The sequence below is a fragment of the Cydia amplana genome, chromosome 10 (assembly GCF_948474715.1).
Source record: "Cydia amplana chromosome 10, ilCydAmpl1.1, whole genome shotgun sequence".
In the NCBI taxonomy this organism is placed as follows: Eukaryota; Metazoa; Arthropoda; class Insecta; order Lepidoptera; family Tortricidae; genus Cydia; species Cydia amplana.
In genome coordinates this window covers 1,302,532-1,325,928 of record NC_086078.1, presented here as the reverse complement: position 1 = coordinate 1,325,928, position 23,397 = coordinate 1,302,532, and the positions used below count along the sequence as shown (strand labels likewise).

General features: G+C 39.5%; 3 protein-coding genes and 1 non-coding gene across 4 annotated transcripts in view; 2 read left to right on the top strand and 2 right to left on the bottom strand.

Annotated features, from left to right (window-relative positions):
* The first annotated feature begins 270 nt into the window (after positions 1 to 270).
* On the top strand, positions 271 to 1,608 carry LOC134651751 (ribosome biogenesis protein NSA2 homolog). The gene is made up of 2 exons (XM_063506852.1): positions 271 to 378; positions 766 to 1,608. The coding sequence occupies exon 2, from the start codon at positions 786 to 788 to the stop codon at positions 1,563 to 1,565; it is 780 nt and encodes a 259-aa protein (XP_063362922.1). The 5' UTR covers positions 271 to 378; positions 766 to 785; the 3' UTR covers positions 1,566 to 1,608.
* On the top strand, positions 298 to 10,040 carry LOC134651752 (ubiquitin-ribosomal protein eS31 fusion protein). Its single transcript, XM_063506853.1, has 4 exons — positions 298 to 378; positions 2,739 to 2,873; positions 4,044 to 4,239; positions 9,881 to 10,040. The coding sequence occupies exons 2-4, from the start codon at positions 2,749 to 2,751 to the stop codon at positions 10,025 to 10,027; spliced, it is 468 nt and encodes a 155-aa protein (XP_063362923.1). The 5' UTR covers positions 298 to 378; positions 2,739 to 2,748; the 3' UTR covers positions 10,028 to 10,040.
* Positions 10,041 to 14,652: 4,612 nt separating this feature from the next.
* Trnae-cuc (transfer RNA glutamic acid (anticodon CUC)) lies at positions 14,653 to 14,724 on the bottom strand. Its single transcript has one exon. It is a non-coding gene; the product is annotated as a tRNA-Glu (tRNA).
* A 7,954-nt stretch (positions 14,725 to 22,678) lies between these two features.
* LOC134651491 (protein Aster-B-like) overlaps positions 22,679 to 23,397 on the bottom strand; it is a 44,738-nt gene continuing 44,019 nt past the window's right edge. Inside the window, exon 18 of the mRNA XM_063506606.1 lies at positions 22,679 to 23,142. Within this exon, the coding sequence (XP_063362676.1) occupies positions 23,062 to 23,142 (81 nt within the window). The 3' untranslated portion in view covers positions 22,679 to 23,061. The remainder of the gene's footprint in view (positions 23,143 to 23,397) is intronic.

Here is a 23,397-nt window from a genome sequence, read left to right as displayed (position 1 = left end):
TACGCGTCTGTTCAGGCGACCGAGGGTGTGAAACAACGGGGGAGGGAAGATACACCATGGCACTTTAGTGATGTGAACAAAACCGAACTTTGTGTGGGTTTTAGTACGTACTACAGGTGGCAGCACTGTACTGTAGATATGCACTCTTGCTAGGGCAAATGGAATTCAATCAAAAATTCAAAAGCATATAAGTTGTTACCAAATATTGTATATGATTAACAAAAAAGATAAGAAATTTTACTATGTAAGATTACGAAGCTTTCTGTTTATTTTGAAAACCGGTAAATCGCTATCTATCGCTATGTAACTGATGACAACACCGACTGACAGTTTCCGGTTGCCATAAGTTCTTTCTTTGTGGCATGGTGTCGGCATAAGGTGAGTTCATCAATTATGTGCAATTTATTCTTTTTAATGATTGATAACTTTACTATTTCATTATAAAATTAACCGCGTAAATCTTTTGAGTCGGTGCAATTGTTGTCCGTGTATAATTTATCCGTAAGAGAAGTGGAAAACGTACTTTGAACATTAGACACGTGGATACAAGACATTCTAACATTTCAGGTTACTATTCGGTTTTTAATTAGTGATTCTTATTCGAGAATATCGTTTGAATTTATTGATTACACCAGAAAGCGGTGAGAACATTAAAATTGTGCAACACTTGGCACCGAAGAGGTTATGTCGCGTCGTGTTGAAGTATTGAAGTCATATTGAAGTACGTCCATCTAATCCATTGATAAGACTATACTTTTGTTGTAGTTGCCGAATAAGCAACCACAATGCCGCAGAACGAATACATTGAACGTCACCAAAAGCTTTACGGTAGAAGACTCGATTATGAGGAGAGGAAACGCAAACGCGAGGCTCGCGAGCCGCACAAGCGGGCCGAGAAGGCGCGCAAGCTGCGCGGCATCAAGGCCAAGATCTACAACAAGGAGCGCCGCAATGAGAAGATCCAGATGAAGAAGAAAATCAAGGCTCATGAAGAGAAAAATGTCAAACAGAACACTGAAAAGGTTGCCGAAGGAGCGCTCCCTGTATACCTCCTCGACAGAGATGTCCAGTCCCGCGCTAAAGTACTGTCTAACATGATCAAGCAAAAACGCAAAGAGAAAGCTGGCAAATGGGACGTCCCGATACCCAAAGTTAGAGCACAAGCTGACGCTGAAGTATTCAAAGTACTAAAGTCTGGCAAAACAAAGAGGAAAGCGTGGAAACGCATGGTTACAAAAGTCACATTTGTCGGAGAGAACTTCACTAGAAAGCCTCCGAAGTTTGAAAGATTTATCAGGCCTATGGCTCTCCGTTTCAAGAAGGCACATGTTACACATCCCGAACTGAAAGCTACCTTCTGCTTGCCTATCATTGGTGTTAAGAAGAACCCAAGCTCGCAAATGTACACAAGTCTCGGTGTGATAACAAAGGGTACAGTTTTGGAAGTGAACATTTCCGAGCTCGGTCTTGTGACGCAGGCCGGTAAAGTGGTATGGGGTAAATACGCCCAAGTAACGAACAATCCTGAGAATGATGGTTGTATTAATGCTGTACTTTTGGTGTGATTTTGTATTTATTTTGTTCCAATAAATCTACTGTGAAGCTTTATTTGTTATTTTATTGACTTACCCATTGTTTCCCACATGACTTGTGCACTGGACTGCAAACTGATTGGAACTGTTCCATTCCAGTGCATGCAGGGGTTTTGTTCTGTTTGTTTACATGTTATTATGAAATGAACAGTCATTTTATGAATCATTTTCAAATTATATTTTAACATGTCTGATCTTGTTCTGGAAGTCAAATTGGAGCCCTTATTCTAGTCTTTTATTAGTAATTATATAAGGGATTTAAAATCTAGCAACAAAAATTAAGAGATGGTTTTCTTTTAGCCATTAAAAAACTGAATTTACTTGTATTTCCAGTTCAATGATTATTAAGTAGTTTAAGTACACAAATAAAAATGTAATGTAATGTGTGTTTGATGACTAAACTCAAACTGTATCACATGATACTAATAAATAATCTAATTCTGGAAATAACTATGTAAATTCAAATGTACACTTACCTGGCGGTCTAGCATGAGTTGCGTTCTCGCGCGCGAGTCCATACTTGAAGTCGCGTCGCGCTTGATGTATGAAGTCGCTCGCGAGAACGCAACTCATCTGGCGGTCTAGCACAACTTGCGTTCTCGCGCGCGAGCCCATACTTGAAGTCGCGCCAGATGTATGGAGTCGCGCGCGAGAACGCAACTCATGCTAGACCGCCTGAGGTGTAAAAAATGCAAAAAAGTCATCATCTTCCTCGCGTTGTCCCGGCATTTTGCCACGGCTCATGGCCCTCATGGGAGCCTGGGGTCCGCTTGGCAACTAATCCCAGTAATTGGCGTGGGCGCTAGTTTTTACGAAAGCGACTGCCATCTGACCTTCCAACCCAGAGGGTAGACTAGGCCCGTATTGGGATTAGTCCGGTTTCCTCACGATGTTTTCCTTCACCGAAAAGCGACTGGTAAATATCAAATGATATTTCGTACATAAGTTCCGAAAAACTCATTGGTACGAGCCGGGGTTCGAACCCGCGACCTCCGGATTGCAAGTCGCACGCTCTTACCGCTAGGCCACCAGCGCTTTTGTAAAAAATGCAAAAAAGTACGGAAAATAAAGGGATTATTATAAAATTAAGTAATTTTTCCTGTCATTCATGATATCAAAGCTCACAAAATTAAATGTTTATCCCAGGCACACCAAGATGCAGATCTTCGTGAAAACCCTCACGGGTAAGACCATCACCCTTGAGGTCGAGCCCTCGGACACTATCGAGAATGTCAAGGCCAAAATCCAGGACAAGGAGGGAATCCCCCCGGACCAGCAGAGGTAAGCCATTACATACTCCATAAATCACCTAAAAGTCAGCAGTACAAGCAGGCGTGGCTCACTCCGCGATTTCGTCGCGTCGCTACAAGTACCAATAAGTACGTGCGGCCAACACCAATTTTGGTGTCTAGCCATAGTAGTTGCCGCGTACTGCTATGGAATGGACGCCTGCTCGCGCTTGCGCCACCTAGCGGTCTGTCGTAATAGACTAATTTTTTAGAGTGAATCTTTTGTACCCAGTACTAGTATTTATTCTCTCTTTCTTTGGTCTGGTTTGGTCTTTGGTTGCCAGATGTCTAGTTATGATAATAAAATAAAACAATTCAAATGAGTTATTTTGGTACCTTTGCTTTAGTCATGTGCTACCTACGCTAATACACACTGCAGCACAGCGCCATCTACTTCAGTTGTCAAGACTGGCTAAAATATTTTACATTACTTAAAACATCTGAATCTTTTGTGTATAAAGTAAAAGCAGCACTCAAATACCTAGGCATATGGTCTCTTACAATAAAATTATCAATTTTTCATCATTAAAAGTTATTAATGATGAAAAGTAGAGATTATTAAGTTAATAAGCCACAGACCTATTTATGTTTTTTTTTGTTATGAGACTAGGTCAAAATCAAAAAGCATTTATTTAGATAAATAGTACAACATAGCACTCTCATGGTCGGGACTTCCTAGTAAGTATGTATAATATCTGTGACAGGAAGCCCCGCTCTTCCACATAGGTTCTTATTGTCTTTAAAATTTGTTCATTCCAAAGGTCAATAATAAAATTATGGATAAAAGTGCCTACATTGCAGCAATAAAAGTTTTTAACAAGTTGCCTGTTGAAATAAAGTCTGTCGAAGGTAACCAATTTAAAACCATTTAAAAAAAATGGCTTATTAGTAGAGTCTTCTACAGCATGAAAGAATTTGACGATTATGATAATAGTGTATGCATCTATTAGTTTTGTTATTTAGTTATAGGTTAGTCATTAATATATTGTACGTCCGTGATGGATAGACTGTTGGTTCCTAATTGTCCTAATTATGTCAACATCTTTGTACACAGTTATACAATAAATAATATCTTATCTTATCATAAACCATGTATGACTGTTGATAAAAATTAAAATTGAGCCGGCGCTAAAATTCGTGACTAACAAATGGTGTCTTTCAGGTTGATCTTCGCCGGCAAGCAGCTGGAAGACGGCCGCACCCTTTCCGACTACAACATCCAGAAGGAGTCCACGCTCCACCTGGTGCTGCGCCTCCGCGGTGGCGCCAAGAAGCGCAAGAAGAAGAACTACTCCACGCCCAAGAAGATCAAGCACAAGAAAAAGAAGGTCAAGCTGGCTGTGCTCAGATACTACAAGGTCAGTGTTGACTGTGTGTGTTGATGTAGGGATGACTACACGCCTACAACATCCAGGAGTCCACGCTCCACAGAACTACTCCACTCCCAAGAAGATCAAGCACAAGAAGAAGGTCAAGCTGGCTGTGCTCAGATACTACAAGGTCAGTGTTGACTGTGTGTGTTGATGTAGGGATGACTACACGCCTACAACATCCAGGAGTCCACGCTCCACAGAACTACTCCACTCCCAAGAAGATCAAGCACAAGAAGAAGGTCAAGCTGGCTGTGCTCAGATACTACAAGGTCAGTGTTGACTGTGTGTGTTGATGTAGGGATGACTACACGCCTACAACATCCAGGAGTCCACGCTCCACAGAACTACTCCACTCCCAAGAAGATCAAGCACAAGAAGAAGGTCAAGCTGGCTGTGCTCAGATACTACAAGGTCAGTGTTGACTGTGTGTGTTGATGTAGGGATGACTACACGCCTACAACATCCAGGAGTCCACGCTCCACAGAACTACTCCACTCCCAAGAAGATCAAGCACAAGAAGAAGGTCAAGCTGGCTGTGCTCAGATACTACAAGGTCAGTGTTGACTGTGTGTGTTGATGTAGGGATGACTACACGCCTACAACATCCAGGAGTCCACGCTCCACAGAACTACTCCACTCCCAAGAAGATCAAGCACAAGAAGAAGGTCAAGCTGGCTGTGCTCAGATACTACAAAGTCAGTGTTGACTGTGTGTGTTGATGTAGGGATGACTACACGCCTACAACATCCAGGAGTCCACGCTCCACAGAACTACTCCACTCCCAAGAAGATCAAGCACAAGAAGAAGGTCAAGCTGGCTGTGCTCAGATACTACAAGGTCAGTGTTGACTGTGTGTGTTGATGTAGGGATGACTACACGCCTACAACATCCAGGAGTCCACGCTCCACAGAACTACTCCACTCCCAAGAAGATCAAGCACAAGAAGAAGGTCAAGCTGGCTGTGCTCAGATACTACAAGGTCAGTGTTGACTGTGTGTGTTGATGTAGGGATGACTACACGCCTACAACATCCAGGAGTCCACGCTCCACAGAACTACTCCACTCCCAAGAAGATCAAGCACAAGAAGAAGGTCAAGCTGGCTGTGCTCAGATACTACAAGGTCAGTGTTGACTGTGTGTGTTGATGTAGGGATGACTACACGCCTACAACATCCAGGAGTCCACGCTCCACAGAACTACTCCACTCCCAAGAAGATCAAGCACAAGAAGAAGGTCAAGCTGGCTGTGCTCAGATACTACAAAGTCAGTGTTGACTGTGTGTGTTGATGTAGGGATGACTACACGCCTACAACATCCAGGAGTCCACGCTTCACAGAACTACTCCACTCCCAAGAAGATCAAGCACAAGAAGAAGAAGGTCAAGCTGGCTGTGCTCAGATACTACAAGGTCAGTGTTGACTGTGTGTGTTGATGTAGGGATGACTACACGCCTACAACATCCAGGAGTCCACGCTCCACAGAACTACTCCACGCCCAAGAAGATCAAGCACAAGAAGAAGGTCAAGCTGGCTGTGCTCAGATACTACAAGGTCGGTGTTGACTGTGTGTGTTGATGTAGGGATGACTACACGCCTACAACATCCAGGAGTCCACGCTCCACAGAACTACTCCACTCCCAAGAAGATCAAGCACAAGAAGAAGAAGGTCAAGCTGGCTGTGCTCAGATACTACAAGGTCAGTGTTGACTGTGTGTGTTGATGTAGGGATGACTACACGCCTACAACATCCAGGAGTCCACGCTTCACAGAACTACTCCACTCCCAAGAAGATCAAGCACAAGAAGAAGAAGGTCAAGCTGGCTGTGCTCAGATACTACAAGGTCAGTGTTGACTGTGTGTGTTGATGTAGGGATGACTACACGCCTACAACATCCAGGAGTCCACGCTTCACAGAACTACTCCACTCCCAAGAAGATCAAGCACAAGAAGAAGAAGGTCAAGCTGGCTGTGCTCAGATACTACAAGGTCAGTGTTGACTGTGTGTGTTGATGTAGGGATGACTACACGCCTACAACATCCAGGAGTCCACGCTCCACAGAACTACTCCACGCCCAAGAAGATCAAGCACAAGAAGAAGGTCAAGCTGGCTGTGCTCAGATACTACAAGGTCGGTGTTCATTCTGTTTGTCATATATAACTTGTCAAAGGACTGTCTTATTTCAAACAGACTAGACAGAGAGAATCTATCATAGTCTTACACTAGTACTAGCACCCACAAGAAAAAAGATGAGTATGGTTTTTTTGTTCTTATTTACTGACAGATTTGGTTTGACCAACTAACTATATCTAAGGACGGGCCTTATGGGCACTAAGAATGGTGCTAGTTCAGTGGTGTCACTAACGAATTCGAGCCAATTGTGCAGATAACGCAACTAGTTGCGACCAATCGCGCGCGTGATGCGAACTAATCATTCTCATCAATCAATCGCGTCGTGGCGTTAGACTGCACGATTGGCTTGAATTCGTGTGCGTGACACCGCTGTACTGGCCCCATTCTTATTGCCCGTAATTTTCTACTTTAAATCTTGTGGGAGTAAAATTAGTTCAAACGCAGTTGCGGATTTAGATATATGCCGGCAGTAGGCTAAGCAGTTTTTGCCGCCCCTATCAAACGGCTGCCTCCCTCCACCGACTTTGCACCTCGCCAATGCAATATTTTTCAAATTTCAATACCTACCAATGTGAGCGGAAGACAAGAAAGTTCAATAGTCGCCCTTTGAATGAAAAAAAAAATCACGCCCTCGGGTACTCCACTACCGTACCTACTCGCCGGCCTGCCAAACAGGTTCGAAAACCTAAACCTGACTCAGGTATTCAATATAAATGGGTCCCAGGAATTTACAAACCCACTATAAAACGATTAAACGTACACGTGGCCTTGACCGCCACGTCACCAGTTCCGTGACTCAACTGACGAGTTGCGACTGGTTTTGATGCGTCTGACGTGATTTATACACGCTAATTACTCTTATTCATTCTAAAGATAGAGTACCTTTAATTACGTTCAAAACTTCAAATTACCTGAGACATGCTGACATTAAATAAAAATAAAAGACTGTTTCAATCAAAATTGACTCAAGTATTTTGGTAGGTATACTGATAAAATAACCCTTTCATATATAAGGGTAAAAACCGGCCAAGTGCGAGTCGGACTCGCGTTCCAAGGGTTCCGTACATTAAGTCCGACTCACGCTTGACTGCACATATCTAATAGGTTTTCCTGTCATCTATATAGGTAAAGAACTATGGGGGGAATGGACGGACAGACAGACAGACGCACAAGTGAATCTATTAGGGCTCCCGTTTTTTCCTTTTGAGGTACGGAACCCTAAAAAGGAACTACCCGTCTTTCTTCAGATTCCACAGATTTATCTATGTGTGAATATTATATGTATTTAGAAAATTGGTTAAGAGATTTTCTAGATATTTGCTACAATAGTATTTTTATTTTAGTTTTCGTTTTGCAAGTGCTAAACCTTTTGGACGCCAATGACCAATATATCCGCACCGCAGGTTCAACGCCAAAGACCTATAAATCGGACACAGACCACAGAGCAACATAGACCTACGTGCATATGCATAAAGTTCAATTTCAGTTTTGAGACTTGGGTGACGTGGCGTCAGCGTGACAGCTTTTGTGTTTGACACGGCATCGAAAAGGTTAACTCACAAAATATGCAAATGTATGCATATTTTACATCTCGAGACATGCTCCTGCTCCCCACTTAAAATATAAAAGCAAATTCCAACGAGCAAAACGACTAAACTGCTTAGTAAGCGTTCAAGTCGCGACTCGAGTCACACATTTAAAACTTATTCATGCCGTCCTGTGAGTCAACGGACGGACGGACGAGTCTGTACAGGAGACCCATTCATAATGCGTTGCTAGACTTGCTAGAAATAGAAAGGAGGAAAAAGGGGATTCTTTGAAATTTGTTTTTGTGTAACGGTTACTACTAGACGAAGGGTTGTAACACTCGTAACGGTTGAAGCCAAATGTTGAATGGGTTTCGACTTGTTAATCTAACTGGAGGGACCGTTTTTTTTTGTGAATTTTACGTTATATCCATACATCGGGGTTTTCGGTGCGGGAATGATTTCGTGTATTTATAACTTTGTTTATTGTAAAATGATTACCAAACTATGAATTAAACGTAGGTAGTAAGGTCCAAATGTGCTTAGAAATGTTAAATTAGTATCATTTTTTACAGTTTTTACCTGTTATTTGGCTAGTGTAAAACATTCCCGCACCGAAAACCCCGATGTATGGTTAAATATATCCCAAACAGAACCGATTCGTAAATAATTTTGGAGTGTTTTTTTAATTATAAAAAGTTTTTGCCTCTTAGTCAATTATGTTTTTTCGTAAGTGTAGGTGCGTAACAATTTTATCAGTTTATAAGCTGGCGTCGTCGTATTTACTCCTTGAAAGTTCCATTTTATCTCCAAAACTGTTTGGCCGTGTGCAATGTCATATTTGCCATCTTTTATAAACGATTTATGATACATTGAGTTTGTTTTTACACGACTGCCCGATTGGGCTGTAGGTGCGCGCATCAGTACTTCAATATTTGGTGGCCAAAGGGTTCTGCTATAATTTTTGTCGAAAGTTTTCACACGTTCTTAACGTATCACTACAATAGGCTACATGACTATTTTTTTTATGGTATCAATCGATCGGGTTTGTTTTTAGGATCAAATGTCTATATGGGGCCCATTGCATTAAAGTAACACAAAAGTCAGAAATGTAGTCAAAGTCCGACAGTCGCATTTCACTCGCGAAACGCCCTATACAAAACGGCCAGAGGCCGTGACGTCATCGCCCATCTTGTAGTATGGACAAAACAAGAAAATTGCGTTTTTGTCGGTGAAATATTGCGTTTATGTATATAGTTGCCATACAATCTTTTTTTGAATAAAATTTGAGGAATCGAATGGTATCCTTACTTATTTCGTTTTTGAAAGTTAAAAAAAACTTAAATTTTGAAACTTTCAGGTGCTGTATTTTTGTATTATTTCGATATATTTTTTAAATATCCGCAATATTGTGATAAATTGCTCGTTTGCTATCTATTTTACTAGATTTTGTTATAAAATTCAACATGTGTCATCAAGTCATCATCCCTATTACGAAAAAACATAATTGGAAGGGAACTCCCTTATCTCCAAAAAATATTGCAATGTTATATTTGCGATCTTTTATAAACGATTTATGATACACTAGCGTGACTAGCGACCCGCCCCGGCTTCGCACGGGTTAATAAATTATACATAAACCTTCCTCTTAAATCACTCTATCTATTAAAAAAAACTGTATCAAAATCCGTTGCGTAGTTTTAAAGATCTAAGCATACATAGGGATATGCAGACAGCGGGAAGCGACTTTGTTTTATACTATTGAACTAGTGATAGTGATTGAGCTTGTTTTTACTTATCCCTTCGGCTATCGTGCGCGGCGCGTCATTGAACCTTGTCGGAATGCACGAAGGTTGATATCGGGCTGTTAGCCGCGCGCGGCACTTGAAGTATTTTGTGGCCAAAGGGTGCGGCTATAATTTTTGTTGCAAGTTTTCACAGTTCTTAACGCATCACTACAATTGTTTCAGGTCGACGAGAACGGAAAGATCCACCGCCTTCGGCGCGAGTGCACCGGCGAGCAGTGCGGCGCCGGCGTGTTCATGGCCGTCATGGAGGACCGCCACTACTGCGGCAAGTGCCACAGCACCATGGTCTTCAAGGACGACGACAAATAGGCTAAGTTACCCTACTGCACTGACAATCCAACCTCTAGACTGAGCTTAGGCCAATTCTTTCATGAAACCGATGCTGCCAAAAATACGGGGGTGCGGGGGGACGAGGTGAGCGAATCCCGTGCCGTGATTAGTCCGTTCAAAGACACCGACCAATCACGGCACGGGATTGACTTGAAGATGGAGTAACGCTACCGTATGTGTGGCAGAGGGGGTAGCGCGACTATGCTATGTCTAGAGGTTGGATTGTCTGTGCCCTACTGTAACACAACTGTGGATGACGGATTAAATTCTTGACACAGTTATGATTCTTTTTATTTTATACCTACGGCCTAGCCTTCACATATACCTACACACACATTTACATGATTTACACGGTCAGGGTTCGAAAGGATAATTATCAGTTATAGTTATCTTGGTAATTATCGTGATTTTTATGCCTGATAATTATCGATTTGATAATAACCTAAAATATAAAAAAACGCCCCAATCATTTTTTTTAGTATCAAAAAATTCAAATAAAATAAATATAAGCACCATCCATACCTGGGAATTATCGGATAATTATCAAAGACTATAATTATCTGGACAATTTCGAACCCTGTACGTGTACACGGTGGAAAGTAGAAAGCCTCAGAAGTTACTGATGCTTGAAATAATGCCATTACGCTCTAACCGATATAAATAACTCTTTTTGGTTGGAAACTGCACATTAAGTGGCAATTGCTTTGAGACTGCCATAAAGCTAGATTTAGATTATTAGCGGGTTGTCGCACGGACTTAAATATTTTTGGGGTTCAACGAACTTGGCTAGTCGAAATTCCTGAGCCTCTAAGGTGCTATTCCACCTGTCCAATGTCATTGCGTCTCACTCTCTCATTGAGCAAAATGTGAGACAAAATACACATTGGACCAAGATATTGGACAGATGGAATACCACCCTTAGGTCACTCCAAATAAATACATTCAGCAAAAGCGATACAATCGATGGTTTAGAAGACAACTGAACATAATGTCACATAATCGAAGGTCGAATCGAATTACATATTGAATTTTAAATAGTAGTATCCGTGCCACAACATGCTAAGCGCTCATTTAGACCAGGGATGTTGCGAACATCCGCATCCGCATCCGCAACCGCGGAACTTCCGCATTATTTTCAACATCCGCATCCGCATCCGCATAAAATCGATGCGGAGCTTATGCGGATGCGGATGTCGAACAAGTGGGTACAGGAACGTCTTAGCGGCGGCGTAAGTGCTAGGTGATTTCGTCATTAACTATACCGAAATCGTCTAGATCCAGAAAAGTCGGCCAAGTTACTGTTTATTAAATATAACGCACCTATATTCTTTCTCAAATACTAAACGTTTCGTTTTTAGGGTTCCGTAGCCAAATGGCAAAAAACGGAACCCTTATAGATTCGTCATGTCTGTCTGTCTGTCTGTCTGTCCGTCTGTCCGTCTGTCTGTCCGTCCGTATGTCACAGCCACTTTTCTCCGAAACTATAAGAACTATACTGTTGAAACTTGGTAAGTAGATGTATTCTGTAAACCGCATTAAGATTTTCACACAAAAATAGAAAAAAAACAATACATTTTTGGGGTTCCCCATACTTCGAACTGAAACTCAAAAAATTTTTTTTCATCGAACCCATACGTGTAGGGTACAGAGATGTACAAAATGGTTTTAAAAAAGCATTTAAATACAAAATGCAAAATACTTTTCAGATTTACTATTTCAAATGCAAAATACCAAATAGTTTTGCGTTTTGTATTTCAAATGCTAAATGCAAAATAGGTATTTTCAAAATACTTTTTCAAAATAAAATACCTTTTGACCAAATCTCAGATATTTTTATTTATTTTAGGTATTTATCATGAGAATAGCCATAGAATAGATAATGTTCGTCGTTTTCGTTTGATATTGACACTAGTCAGACATAATAGCCGGTTTAGACTCTCGTGGCTCGCAAGCTCATCGAGCTAATATAATTTAAACACTAACGGCACGGCATAAGGTTTATAACCGAATGACAGGCCGAATGCGAGTGTGTCGCGGCGAGCCACGAGACGCGCCGCGAGCCGAGCCGCGAATCTAAACGGCTATAAGGCGCGCACTCTGACCAAAGAAAAAAAACCGGCCAAGTACGAGTCGGACTCGCGCACGGAGGGTTCCGCACTATCAACAAAAAATAGAACAAAACAAGCAAAAAAACGGTCACCCATCCAAGTACTGACCCCGCCCGACGTTGCTTAACTTCGGTCAAAAATCACGTTTGTTGTATGGGAGCCCCACTTAAATCTTTATTTTATTCTGTTTTTAGTATTTGTTGTTATAGCGGCAACAGAAATACATCATCTGTGAAAATTTCAACTGTCTAGCTATCACGGTTCGTGAGATACAGCCTGGTGACAGACGGACGGACGGACGGACGGACAGCGGAGTCTTAGTAATAGGGTCCCGTTTTTACCCTTTGGGTACGGAACCCTAAAAAGGGCGAGCAGACGCCCCTATCGGTCAAATTCGGCAATACAAGCGTCATTCGTTCATTTCATTTTGTTTGACTGGTAATGTTGGCTAAACTTAATCACAAAGTATTTTGCATTTTGAAATGAATATTAAAAATGCAAAATACATCTCGAAAAGTATTTCAAATAAATCGCATCTCTGGTAGGGTATCTATGGATAGGTCTTCAAAAATGATATTGAAGTTTCTAATAAAAATTTTTTCTAAACTGAATAGTTTGCGCGAGAGACACTTCCAAAGTGGTAAAATGTGTGTCCCCCCCTGTAACTTCTAAAATAAGAGAATGATAAAACTAAAAAAAATATATGATGTACATTACCATGTAAACTTCCACCGAAAATTGGTTTGAACGAGATCTAGTAAGTAGTTTTTTTTTTATACGTCATAAATCGCCTAAATACGGAACCCTTCATGGGCGAGTCCGACTCGCACTTGGCCGCTTTTTGTTGATGGTGCGGAACCCTCCGTGCGCGAGTCCGACTCGCACTTGGCCGGTTTTTTTAATAAAAAAATACTAAAAATGTAATATTTGACATTTTCTAAGTACCTAATCTTGACATCCGCATCCGCATCCGCGGATGTGAGCCTTTAAATATCCGCATCCGCATCCGCGGATGTCAAAAAATCTGCATCCGCAACATCCCTGATTTAGACGGTGCGAGAACTCGCATGCGAGTTTCATCACATTGCGTGATTTGTTCGGTCCGCTGAATTGAAGTAACCTCAATGGTCCGCAATGTAACTAGAATCGTGTACGAGGTCGCGCGCCGTCTAAATGAGCTCTAATTTTGACTCCTCTTAACTCAAATAAAATATCACTGATAATGATAACTTACACCTGAACTTAAAATTGCCAACACACAGACACTGAAACAGTCCCAACATTGCCTTCCCTATATTCCCTGACTTACCTTTAAAATTTCAATAGCTAGCAGGACGGAGCAGCAGGATTCTCAAGATAATCGAACGATTTGATAAATAATAAATAAAATACAAAGACCCTCTGTGTTTCATTTGCTCTTATTTCACAGTATTTTAGACCCTAGAATGGAGTTCAATATGAATTGAAAAACATGTAAAGTATGGCCAAGTAAACTATAAGTTTCTTGTTTAATTTTTTCAATTCATATTGAACATTTACATATGTGAGTCAGCAGCATGCAGCAAAAATGGTCCAAGTGGGCTTGGCCGGTCGAAGTATTTTACAGATGGCGCCACCATAGCTTGCCCTGTCAATCCCTAGAATTGTCATTCTTTTTTTATTTTATGGCCTGAATGCCAGTCCTTTCAAGTCAAATCTCATAAAACAAAACTAGAGAAAGGGGCAAGCCATAATGGCACTATCTATGCAAATCTTTAACGATGGGGTTGGCCGGTCGAAGTATTTAGCAGAGGGCGCCACCATAGCTAGCCCTGTCAATCCCTAGACTTGTCTAAAAATTTTGTTTTTTTAATGCCCTGGATCCTGATGGATGCCAGCCCTTCCCCTCGAAACGCCTTGTCGTGTATAAGTCCCAGACAATTTGGACTGTAATTGAGAGTTGAAAGGTTATTAATTCAGTAGCAAATTTTTGACAAGGGCGTTCGAGGCGTTAAGCCAAATCGCAGAAAAAAAGGGCAAGCTATGCCATCATAGCTCATCTATACGAACCTTTCAGTCTCGTTGGTAACCTTCTCTTCTGAAACTGTCCAGAAGAGACAATTTTCTGGCCAATCTGATGAAATCGTCCGATCAAATCTGGACATGCGGACGCAAACGCCAATTTGGCTCGCCGATTATGACCGATATTACCGATAAAATGGGGTGCGGACGCAAGAATATCAATTTGTGACGCTAGTATTTTCGTTTTGGAGCATTTTTTTTAACTTAAAGGTCTCAAATATCACCATAAATCTTAAATTGGAAATAGGTCGATTTGCCCGGCCCGGGGTGCGTCTGGGGGGCACAGCTTGATCTGGCACGGAACTCTCGATTTTTTTAAAATAAGATATTCTCCTGGAAAAAAAAACGTTTAAGACTGAAGCAAAGGCAAACCAAAACTAATTCATTGTAATCATGCTGCTAATGAATGAAAGTGAACGCAAAAAAACCAAAAAGTTCCGATACCGGGAATCGAACCCGAGCCTCCTGGGTGAGAGCCAGGTATCCTAGCCACTAGACCATATCGGATATTGAATGTGTTGCTGAAATTAAATACTACGCTCAACAGTACTCAAAGAGTGACAGAGAAAGATGCCCGCAGTTTGCGAACTTCGGAGTCCACGGTAGGCTCTCAGATTCTATAATTAGTTAAACATTTAACGCATTCTAGCACATATGCATCGTATCTTCAGATAGGTAGGTACGAGGGGTGTTCAAAATATTCTCGGTATGAGAATGAAAACAAACAAGTACGAAAAGTTTGATATTTTTATTTTTCAATATACTCCCCCCCTATGTTCATATACTTAAAAGATCGATCAATTATTTTTTTTAATCCTGCATAAAAATATTTTTTATCTTTGGTGTAAAAATGCTCCTCCACTGCCGCCTTCAATGCTTCATCATCGGAAAATTTATTTCCACGCAGATCCTTTTTAAGATTGGGGAACAAAAAGAAGTCGCTGGGGGCTAAGTCCGGACTATACGGTGGGTGAGTAACAGTTTCAAACCCACATTCAACAATAGCTGCCTTGGCAATATGAGCAGTATGGACGGGGGCGTTGTCATGCAGAAGCATAACACCTTTGGTTAACTTTCCTCGCCTCTTTTCTTTGATTGCATCCTTTAATTGACGTAGAATGTTAGCGTAGTACTGTCCTGTGATATTTACACCTTTTTCTTTATAATCGATCAGTAATACTCCTTCACAATCCCAAAATATCGTGGCCATGACCTTGCCAGCTGAAGGGATGACCTTGAACTTCTTGGGATGAGCTGAACCCTTAATGTGCCACTGCATGGACTCTTGTTTACTCTCTGGGTCATAATGATGAACCCAGGTTTCATCTCCAGTAACTATTCTTTGCAGCACCTCATCAGGATTTTAACCGCACAGGTCAATAAAATCGGAACAACAAGCTACACGCATGTCTTTTTGAAGCCGAGTCAGCATTCGCGGAACCCATCTTGCACTTACTTTTGACATATTAAGATGGTCATGGATAATATCATGTACGGTACCAATAGAGAGATTGGTTACTTGTGCTATAGATTTTACCTTCACTCGACCATCTTCCAATATAAGTTTTTCCACTTTATCAATATTTTCTTGTGAAGTAGCTACTACAGGCCGGCCAGGTCTAGGGTCGTCTTCCACGTTTAAACTCGCTTGACCACTTTTGAATGGTAGATAAAGAAGGAGCAGACTCACGGTAAACACAATCCATTTCCTCTTTTATGGTTTTTTGATTTTTACCCTGTTTTGTCAAGAATTTTATCACGCATCGATGTTCTAATTTAGTTAACATTGTCAATTCCCACATGATGTTCATGTTTGTTCAGCAATTGCAGAAAAACAAAAGAACATCTCGGTTCGAATTATACTTTTTTTTAATGTCAATGAATAAACCTTAGCGGCCAGTAACGAAAGAAATTTTAGAAGAGGTTGTAAGATATCAATACCGAGAATATTTTGAACGCCCCTCGTACTTAATTCACCCCATAGAATGCGCCAAAATAATTTTTCGTCACATCAATTTTGTACGATACGAATACTAATGTGAATTTGGAAAACGTAGGTTTATATTTAACTAGCGACCCGCCCCGGCTTCGCACGGGTTAACAAATAATACATAAACCTTCCTCTTGAATCACTCTATTTAAAAAAAACCGCATCAAAATCCGTTGCGTAGTTTTAAAGATCTAAGCATACAGACAGACAGCGGGAAGCAACTTTGTAGTGATGAGACAAAGGAATCAATGAAACAACGATATAAATTTCATTTAAAATATTTATTTACTCAATACCGAGAATAGAATTGCCTTAACGCGGCCACCATTACACTATTTTACGGAATTTGTGCATTACCGTCGACGCAATCTTCCAAAACCTATTGCAATTTAATTTAATCATGATTAGACCTACAATTGAACGCTAGGCGCTAGGCGATTTTTTGCCAAGCTATATGTTCTGCAGTATAGTTATTTTATGTTTATTTAAAGTTTGTACACAGGCATAGGTATCAGGTTTTAGTGTTCCGTACAAAACTTTGTTCACGGAACACTTATTTTAAGTTAGAATATTTTTTGTTATTAAATTGTCAGTCGACCCGAACACAGTAAAAACGCTCTGGATAAAGTAAAATTATTTGCCGTAAATTGGGGTGTCTTAGGATAAAACGGGGCAACTTTGTCATACACGTCGATGTAATTTAAAGTCACCCCAGTTTAACGTTACGTTTCGTTTAGGAAGATTGCGTCTGCGGCATTTAATGCTTTCAATTGGCAAGGTGATCTCAAATTCACCGTTACAACTAATAGGAATCTACTCTTTGTCACTTCTAACAATATATATTCTCAGATCTTTTATAATTTCTGGAATGGAATACAACTGAACTATAAAACTACTTTGGATATAAATAAATAGGTTTAAATAAATGATAAATAATGGATAATTGACATAATTTGTTTTTTTTTTTTTACAATAAAATAATTACAACGAAAAGGAAAATAACAAAGTTATTATCTTGGCCGCATAAAAATAGTCTAATGTTGTCTAAGATGGGCGTAGGTATAATTATTGTCACTGACAACTTTCATACATATCTGCATTTAATTTACTTGTGTGTAATGTAATACCTAAGTTAGGTTAGCATTGAAAATGGTTTCAGAATTAGACTGGAACTATTGAAGGACCTGTACATTTCATGTCCATATGCTTGAAAAATTGTATGCTCCCAAGATAATAAATCCATTATAAGAAGATTAAGGCCAAGCGCGCACCACGATTTTAAATCGTGCGACGCGATTTTATAATCGCGCTGTAATACATATCTTCTTGTCGCATGTGCGCGCACTGGCATGTAAACACATACGTTGCATTTCTGCGACAAAATAATCGCGCGAAAAAAAATCGTGGTGCGTTCTTGGCCTAAAGGCCCGTCTCCATATTGCGCGGCAAACTATCGAACATTGGCTCGCGAGGCAGCCGCGCGCAATGGATACCGGGTTGGCTCGCGAGCCAACTCGATCAGATCGCGTTGGCTGCCTCGCGAGCCAATGTTCGATAGTTTGCCGCGCAATATGGAGACAGGCCTTTAGAAGCACCGCAGATGTATAACAACCAAATAACTACATTTTTACAATAAGAGATCGCAATCTATAATACAAAAACTGAAAAATAACAATTTACGCACAGGATATAATTTTTTATAATAATAATTTTATATAATACTCTTTACTGATTTTCCTAATAATGGTTCTGGATATTAATATACAATAGCAATAGCATCATTTAAAGGATATAATTCTCTATCTGGGCAGGTAGGCTAGACTTATATTTTGCTGAATTAAATTTATCTATTACATCTAAACCCTCATAACGTATAGTTTACACTAGCTCAGTACTTGTAGCTTGTTGATATTGTAATTAGTAACGACAAGTATTGATAAACTAGTGTAATGTAGGCATTACCCTAGTTGACACGCACTCAAATTCAAAGCCGCTAGGCAAATATCTAAAATACTTTGGCTACCGATCGCGCAACAAAAACAGTATTTATTTGCAAGGTGATATTTATACGTATATTTTAGTCAAGGTTTTTTTATCAAAATTCACCCCGTGTTCTATGTAACCCCGGATTATGAGGTTTCAATATTGTATAGTTTAGAGGGTTCGTGGCTTTCAATAGATCAATGGATCCATAACTAATAAATGATTTTTGGGTGTTATGTTGCGTGGGCGATTGATAACTAAAAACATCAATAGGTAATGACATTTACATTTTCACTCTTCTAAAGTTTAATTTAAGAGCGACACACCGAATTATCATTATTATTGCTAACATATTTTATAAAAGGTAGTTTAATTTTGGGCGCAAATTTAAAAATAGATTTTTAAGCTTAAAATAGCGTTGAGAAATTCCTAAACGCATTAGATATATTGCAATTCGGTAAATCATTTCAACCTTGCGTTTGTAAACGTAGAGGTTATATCCACAAACACACTTACTATATCTTGCCATTCTTGCCTTAAGCCGTCGTATGCCGGAACGCGGATCCGCGTACAAGGAAAATATTATAAAAAAATAATCACGGCACACGAGAGGTTAAGTTTCACGATTACAAAAACAAGGTATTATAATGTGATGGTGCAGGGGAAAAGTTCCACTTAATCTCCACAATCACAAATGATTTACCAATAATAAGCCCAATCACCGAAATGCAGCCACCGATTAAACCCAGTTACCATACATAAATGCCTATGTATCAAATAATTAAAATATTACAACAGCCACTTGACCTACACTTAAAATTAAATAAATTCCGAATTCATATAAATGCTTCATGTTACGCCATTACTTCATTTATATATTACGTTCACCGGGGAGAGTGTAAACGAGGGGCCAATGTAACAACTGTCACTTGAGTAATAAACATAGGTACCATTATAAAAATGTGACACAAAACAAAATGTGTGTGTGTGTGTGTGTGTGTGTGTGTGTGTAGGTATAGGAATAAGTTTAAATAATATTTTATCTTTAAATTGAGAATTTTAACGCCTTTAATCAGGTTTACTCCTTACTTTAGTTTGATCAAATATTATATTCACATTGACCCCTCATCGAATTCATATTCGCCCCGATCAAACTTTAAATTAAGACAAGTATTGCCACACCAAAAGCGTTCAATTGAGAACCATTGCAACCCAGAGAAAATGTCAATATCACAATGACATGTCAAAGTCATGTCATTTTACACAAGTCCATAGGAGTAGTCAGTTTTCAATATAATCGGAAAACTCCCTCACTTAGGACTTGTTATAACTTGGTTCTCTCTAGTTTCTCGCTTCCTCGGCTTTAGGGGTCATTTAGACGGCGCGAGTACATTGCGGTTTTTGATCGGTCGGTTGAATTGGATGTTACCTCACGCAATGTAACTAAAATCGCATGCGATTTCCCGCGCCGTATGATGAGCCCTTAGGAACTTTCATAAGCTATCAGGCATACAGTACACGGCCTATGTGAAACTCCAGTTTTCCATTCTCAATTGAACATCAGGATATGCTAAGTTGATCTTAGGAATTTGTTTTATTGTATGTCAAATAAAAAAAACCCTGGTTTGTGTAAACCTTGTGATGGTTTTTGCAACCGCATGATATTCGTTCTATACATTTTCATTTGTGTCTTTGTTTTTGGGAACATTCAATAATTAATAACAAATTTAATTTGGTCATAAAGCCTCTGAATACAATTCTTGTAATTTCGCAACAGAATTGTTTTATAAATAATATTACCCCTTATGATATCTTCTCAGTTGTATATACATATAGCATAGTATTTAAACTAGCTAATTCGAACACAATAATAAAAAATCAACCCGCGCGTCTACCTACCTTTTTTACGTATAAGATTGACACTTATGTCTATCACTTAAAGCTGTGTTTTACTCTTATATACTAGACAGTAGCTACATAAAATGAAATTGAGATTAGTCTATTTACCCAATCACCCTGCTTTTGTACGCCATCTGATATATCGGAGCGGCCAAGGTGCTCAAATATATCTGAAAATGCACTTTAATGTTTTTTGTTCAGATATTTGTGAACATCTTAGCTGCTCCGATATAATTATCTGATAGCGACTGTACTAAAATTTTTGTTTAGTATCAGGTATATACAACCTCATTTTAAATTAATGACTTAAATCCTAAGATCAACTGAACATTAGGCAAGTTAAGTAACTGAAAGAAACTAAAATTAATATGAAACGCCGAAGTGCCGCAGACGCCTGGCGCCTATAAGTCGAAACGATACAACTACTGGATTAAAATTAAATGTATCTACTTATCACAGTGGGGATCTGTGAGGTTTTCATCTAAATTACAGCTCGATATTACATTGATAAACGTCCGTCTAAGTAAGCTAACTTTGCACGGACTTGAACAGAACAAAGTGTGGTAGTGCCATTATAAAAGATATATTTTCATAGAAATTTGACATTAATTATGACATTCCCACACTTTGGCATTGCTAATGCCATGCAGAGTTAGGTTGGTCCGACTCTACACGTTTTCTATCTATAGAGAAACCATTTTTTAATACACTACCTATATATTATAGGTACCTATATTTTTGTATTTATGGTGCCATATTTCTAAAATAATGTTGCTCTAAGAAAGACTTCAATATTCTACGTTAGAGAAGCCTTTTATTGGCACCCAAGTCTTTTATACGAGTAAGTAGGATTCTCATTTCCCTTATCTCTAAAACTAGGTCATATCTCATAAATTTATTGTGTACAATTTAAGGAGATTATCTAATTCCAATCAATGTTAGTGGTTGTGATAATTTTAAAGCTGTATGCTGTATGTCAAACACGATTAAATATAGTAAAATTCATATTTTTAACGCCGAAGACAGCGTTTTTCGACACAAATCAAGCAAGAAAATTGCTACTTTTAATATTTTCAATGTAGCCCCGTTTATCAAAGTCACCCCAGTTTAAATTTTCCCTTGGACCTATAGGTTATAATGCCAATGTAACATCGAACTACTAAGGGCTGCTACTGAAGGTTGTCTTTGGTAAATCCGGATTTCCGGACCCGGTTCTCCGTATTTCTGGACCCGGATTTTATTGCACACGGCTGGAAAACCTCTAGCAGATTACATAGTATAGTTAAGCTTAATATTAAAATTATAATTCACTCGCATCCGATTGCTTTTGTACACTTTCTTATTTAAATTACTAGTTTAATACCTAATTTTAAATTATCACGTTTAATGTCAACAAAAAAAGTACCTAAAGTGTCATTCTATGGAACTTGCTAACTATGTAAACAAAAGTCACAAGTAAATTGACATTCAGAGACAATTTCAATATGGCGGTTTGTTTACATAGTTAGCAACACTTTACTTCCTAAGATGGGGAAGTAAATGCAATATTGATCTTTATTATAAATATTATAATATTGTATTATTTATGACTGGCTGACTTTTAGCGTACATATAGCTTATAACGCACGCGAACTGAAACTTTTTATCCTTGGACACATCCCCAAAGGGTTATATACTATTTTAGTAGGTACGGGAGTACTAAGGGGTACTATGTTGTACAGTCGTCACCAGATATATCGGAGCGGCCGAGGTGCTCAAAAATATCTGAACACGACTCTAACGCCTTGACAATAGTGGCGTGTTCAGATATTTGTGAGCGCCTTGGCCGCTCCGATATATCTGATGACGACTGTGAGATAGGCTCACATCTATGCGAGCAAATGCTAGTTTTTTACAATAATATCGTCACATTAAATATCTAGTCGCTATTTCGATGAAATATATAAATGTAAAAAGCAATCGAGATTTGAGAGCATTATACGTGACAGTTTCAGACAAAATGTACATTGTCGGTTGTCTTTAAAAGCAATTTCTAATTGCATCTTTATAGTATTATGGCTTTATTGACAATTGACAACGGTACCTTTTTCTTGTGAATGTCACATTTGTCTCCGCGCATGGCCATAGCTGCAGCGTCAAAAACAATAGTAACTATTGTGGATACATTATCAACATAAATTATTATGTTTCACATACTGTGACCAACATAATTCATTATCGTGGACTATACGACCAACATAATTCGTTAATGTTACATACTATGTAACCAACATAATTTGTTATGTTCCACATACTGTGCCAACATAAGTCATTATATTACTGACTGTCTGGATTATATTACCGACATAATTGACCGCGTCAGATGTATTATAGAATTTATAGAGCATATAATATACAATATTGAATGTATTAGTGACCATAATCATGATAATTGTTTGGCGTTTGGATTAATATCGTTTAATCCAAACGACAATAAATTGTTGAACTTAGCTAAAAGGTTACGTAATTTATATAGACTCTGACCACGCTAACTTTGCAAACTTGACGTAATATTTTGCATGTAAACTTAGCGTGACCTGACTATACCTAAATTGGTCACAAATTACCCAATATAACTTATATTGACCTCATAACAATTCAGTTTCCAACATTCAATAACCAATATGTTGGTACCAAAGCACTTACTCTTGTCAAAGATCAACATAATCATTATATGAGCAACACTGACTAATAAGCGAGTCATTGCCATAATGCATGAACCCTGGACAGTGCTGTACGAATCCAACCAATGTAGGACGAAGCCAACCAATGTAGAACGAACCCAAGATAATTTTGGACGAATCCAAGACATTGTAGTAATCCAAGCCAACTTCGGACGAATTCGAGGCAACATTGGACGAACTCAATACAATGTTGGACGAATCCAAGTCAGTGTCGGACGAATCCCGGCCAATGTTGGGGGCGATGGTCGCTCAGAGGTCAGTCCGCGGCGAGTCGTCGTCTTCCAATGTCGGTTTGATCGTTTCTAGTAGGTTTTTGAGAGCTTGCTCCGTCTGAAACAATAATAGTGCGGTGAATAGTTGTCTAAACGGGGCCTCGCGGGGTCTTAAAACTTCTCATTTACACTAACGTGGTCAATGGCTACTTGGCAAGTGAGACAAAAAGTGATATGAGAGTATAGGAGGCTTTGTTTCCCATAAAGTTTTAAGTCATAATGTATTGTTTGTCATATTATCATTAGGGTAGGGTGTAGGGTGTCAAGTTTCGGCGGTTCCGCGGCCGGTTCCCTGACACTGCGGGGTTGCGTA

Bases quoted from the DNA above. Each gene is read 5' to 3' on its own strand.
- LOC134651751 (XM_063506852.1), top strand. From the start codon at position 786: ATGCCGCAGAACGAATACATTGAACGTCACCAAAAGCTTTACGGTAGA.
- LOC134651752 (XM_063506853.1), top strand. From the start codon at position 2,749: ATGCAGATCTTCGTGAAAACCCTCACGGGTAAGACCATCACCCTTGAG. The intron at 2,874-4,043 runs GTAAGCCATTAC...GGTGTCTTTCAG, and splicing joins ATCCCCCCGGACCAGCAGAG to GTTGATCTTCGCCGGCAAGC. The intron at 4,240-9,880 runs GTCAGTGTTGAC...CAATTGTTTCAG, and splicing joins CTGTGCTCAGATACTACAAG to GTCGACGAGAACGGAAAGAT.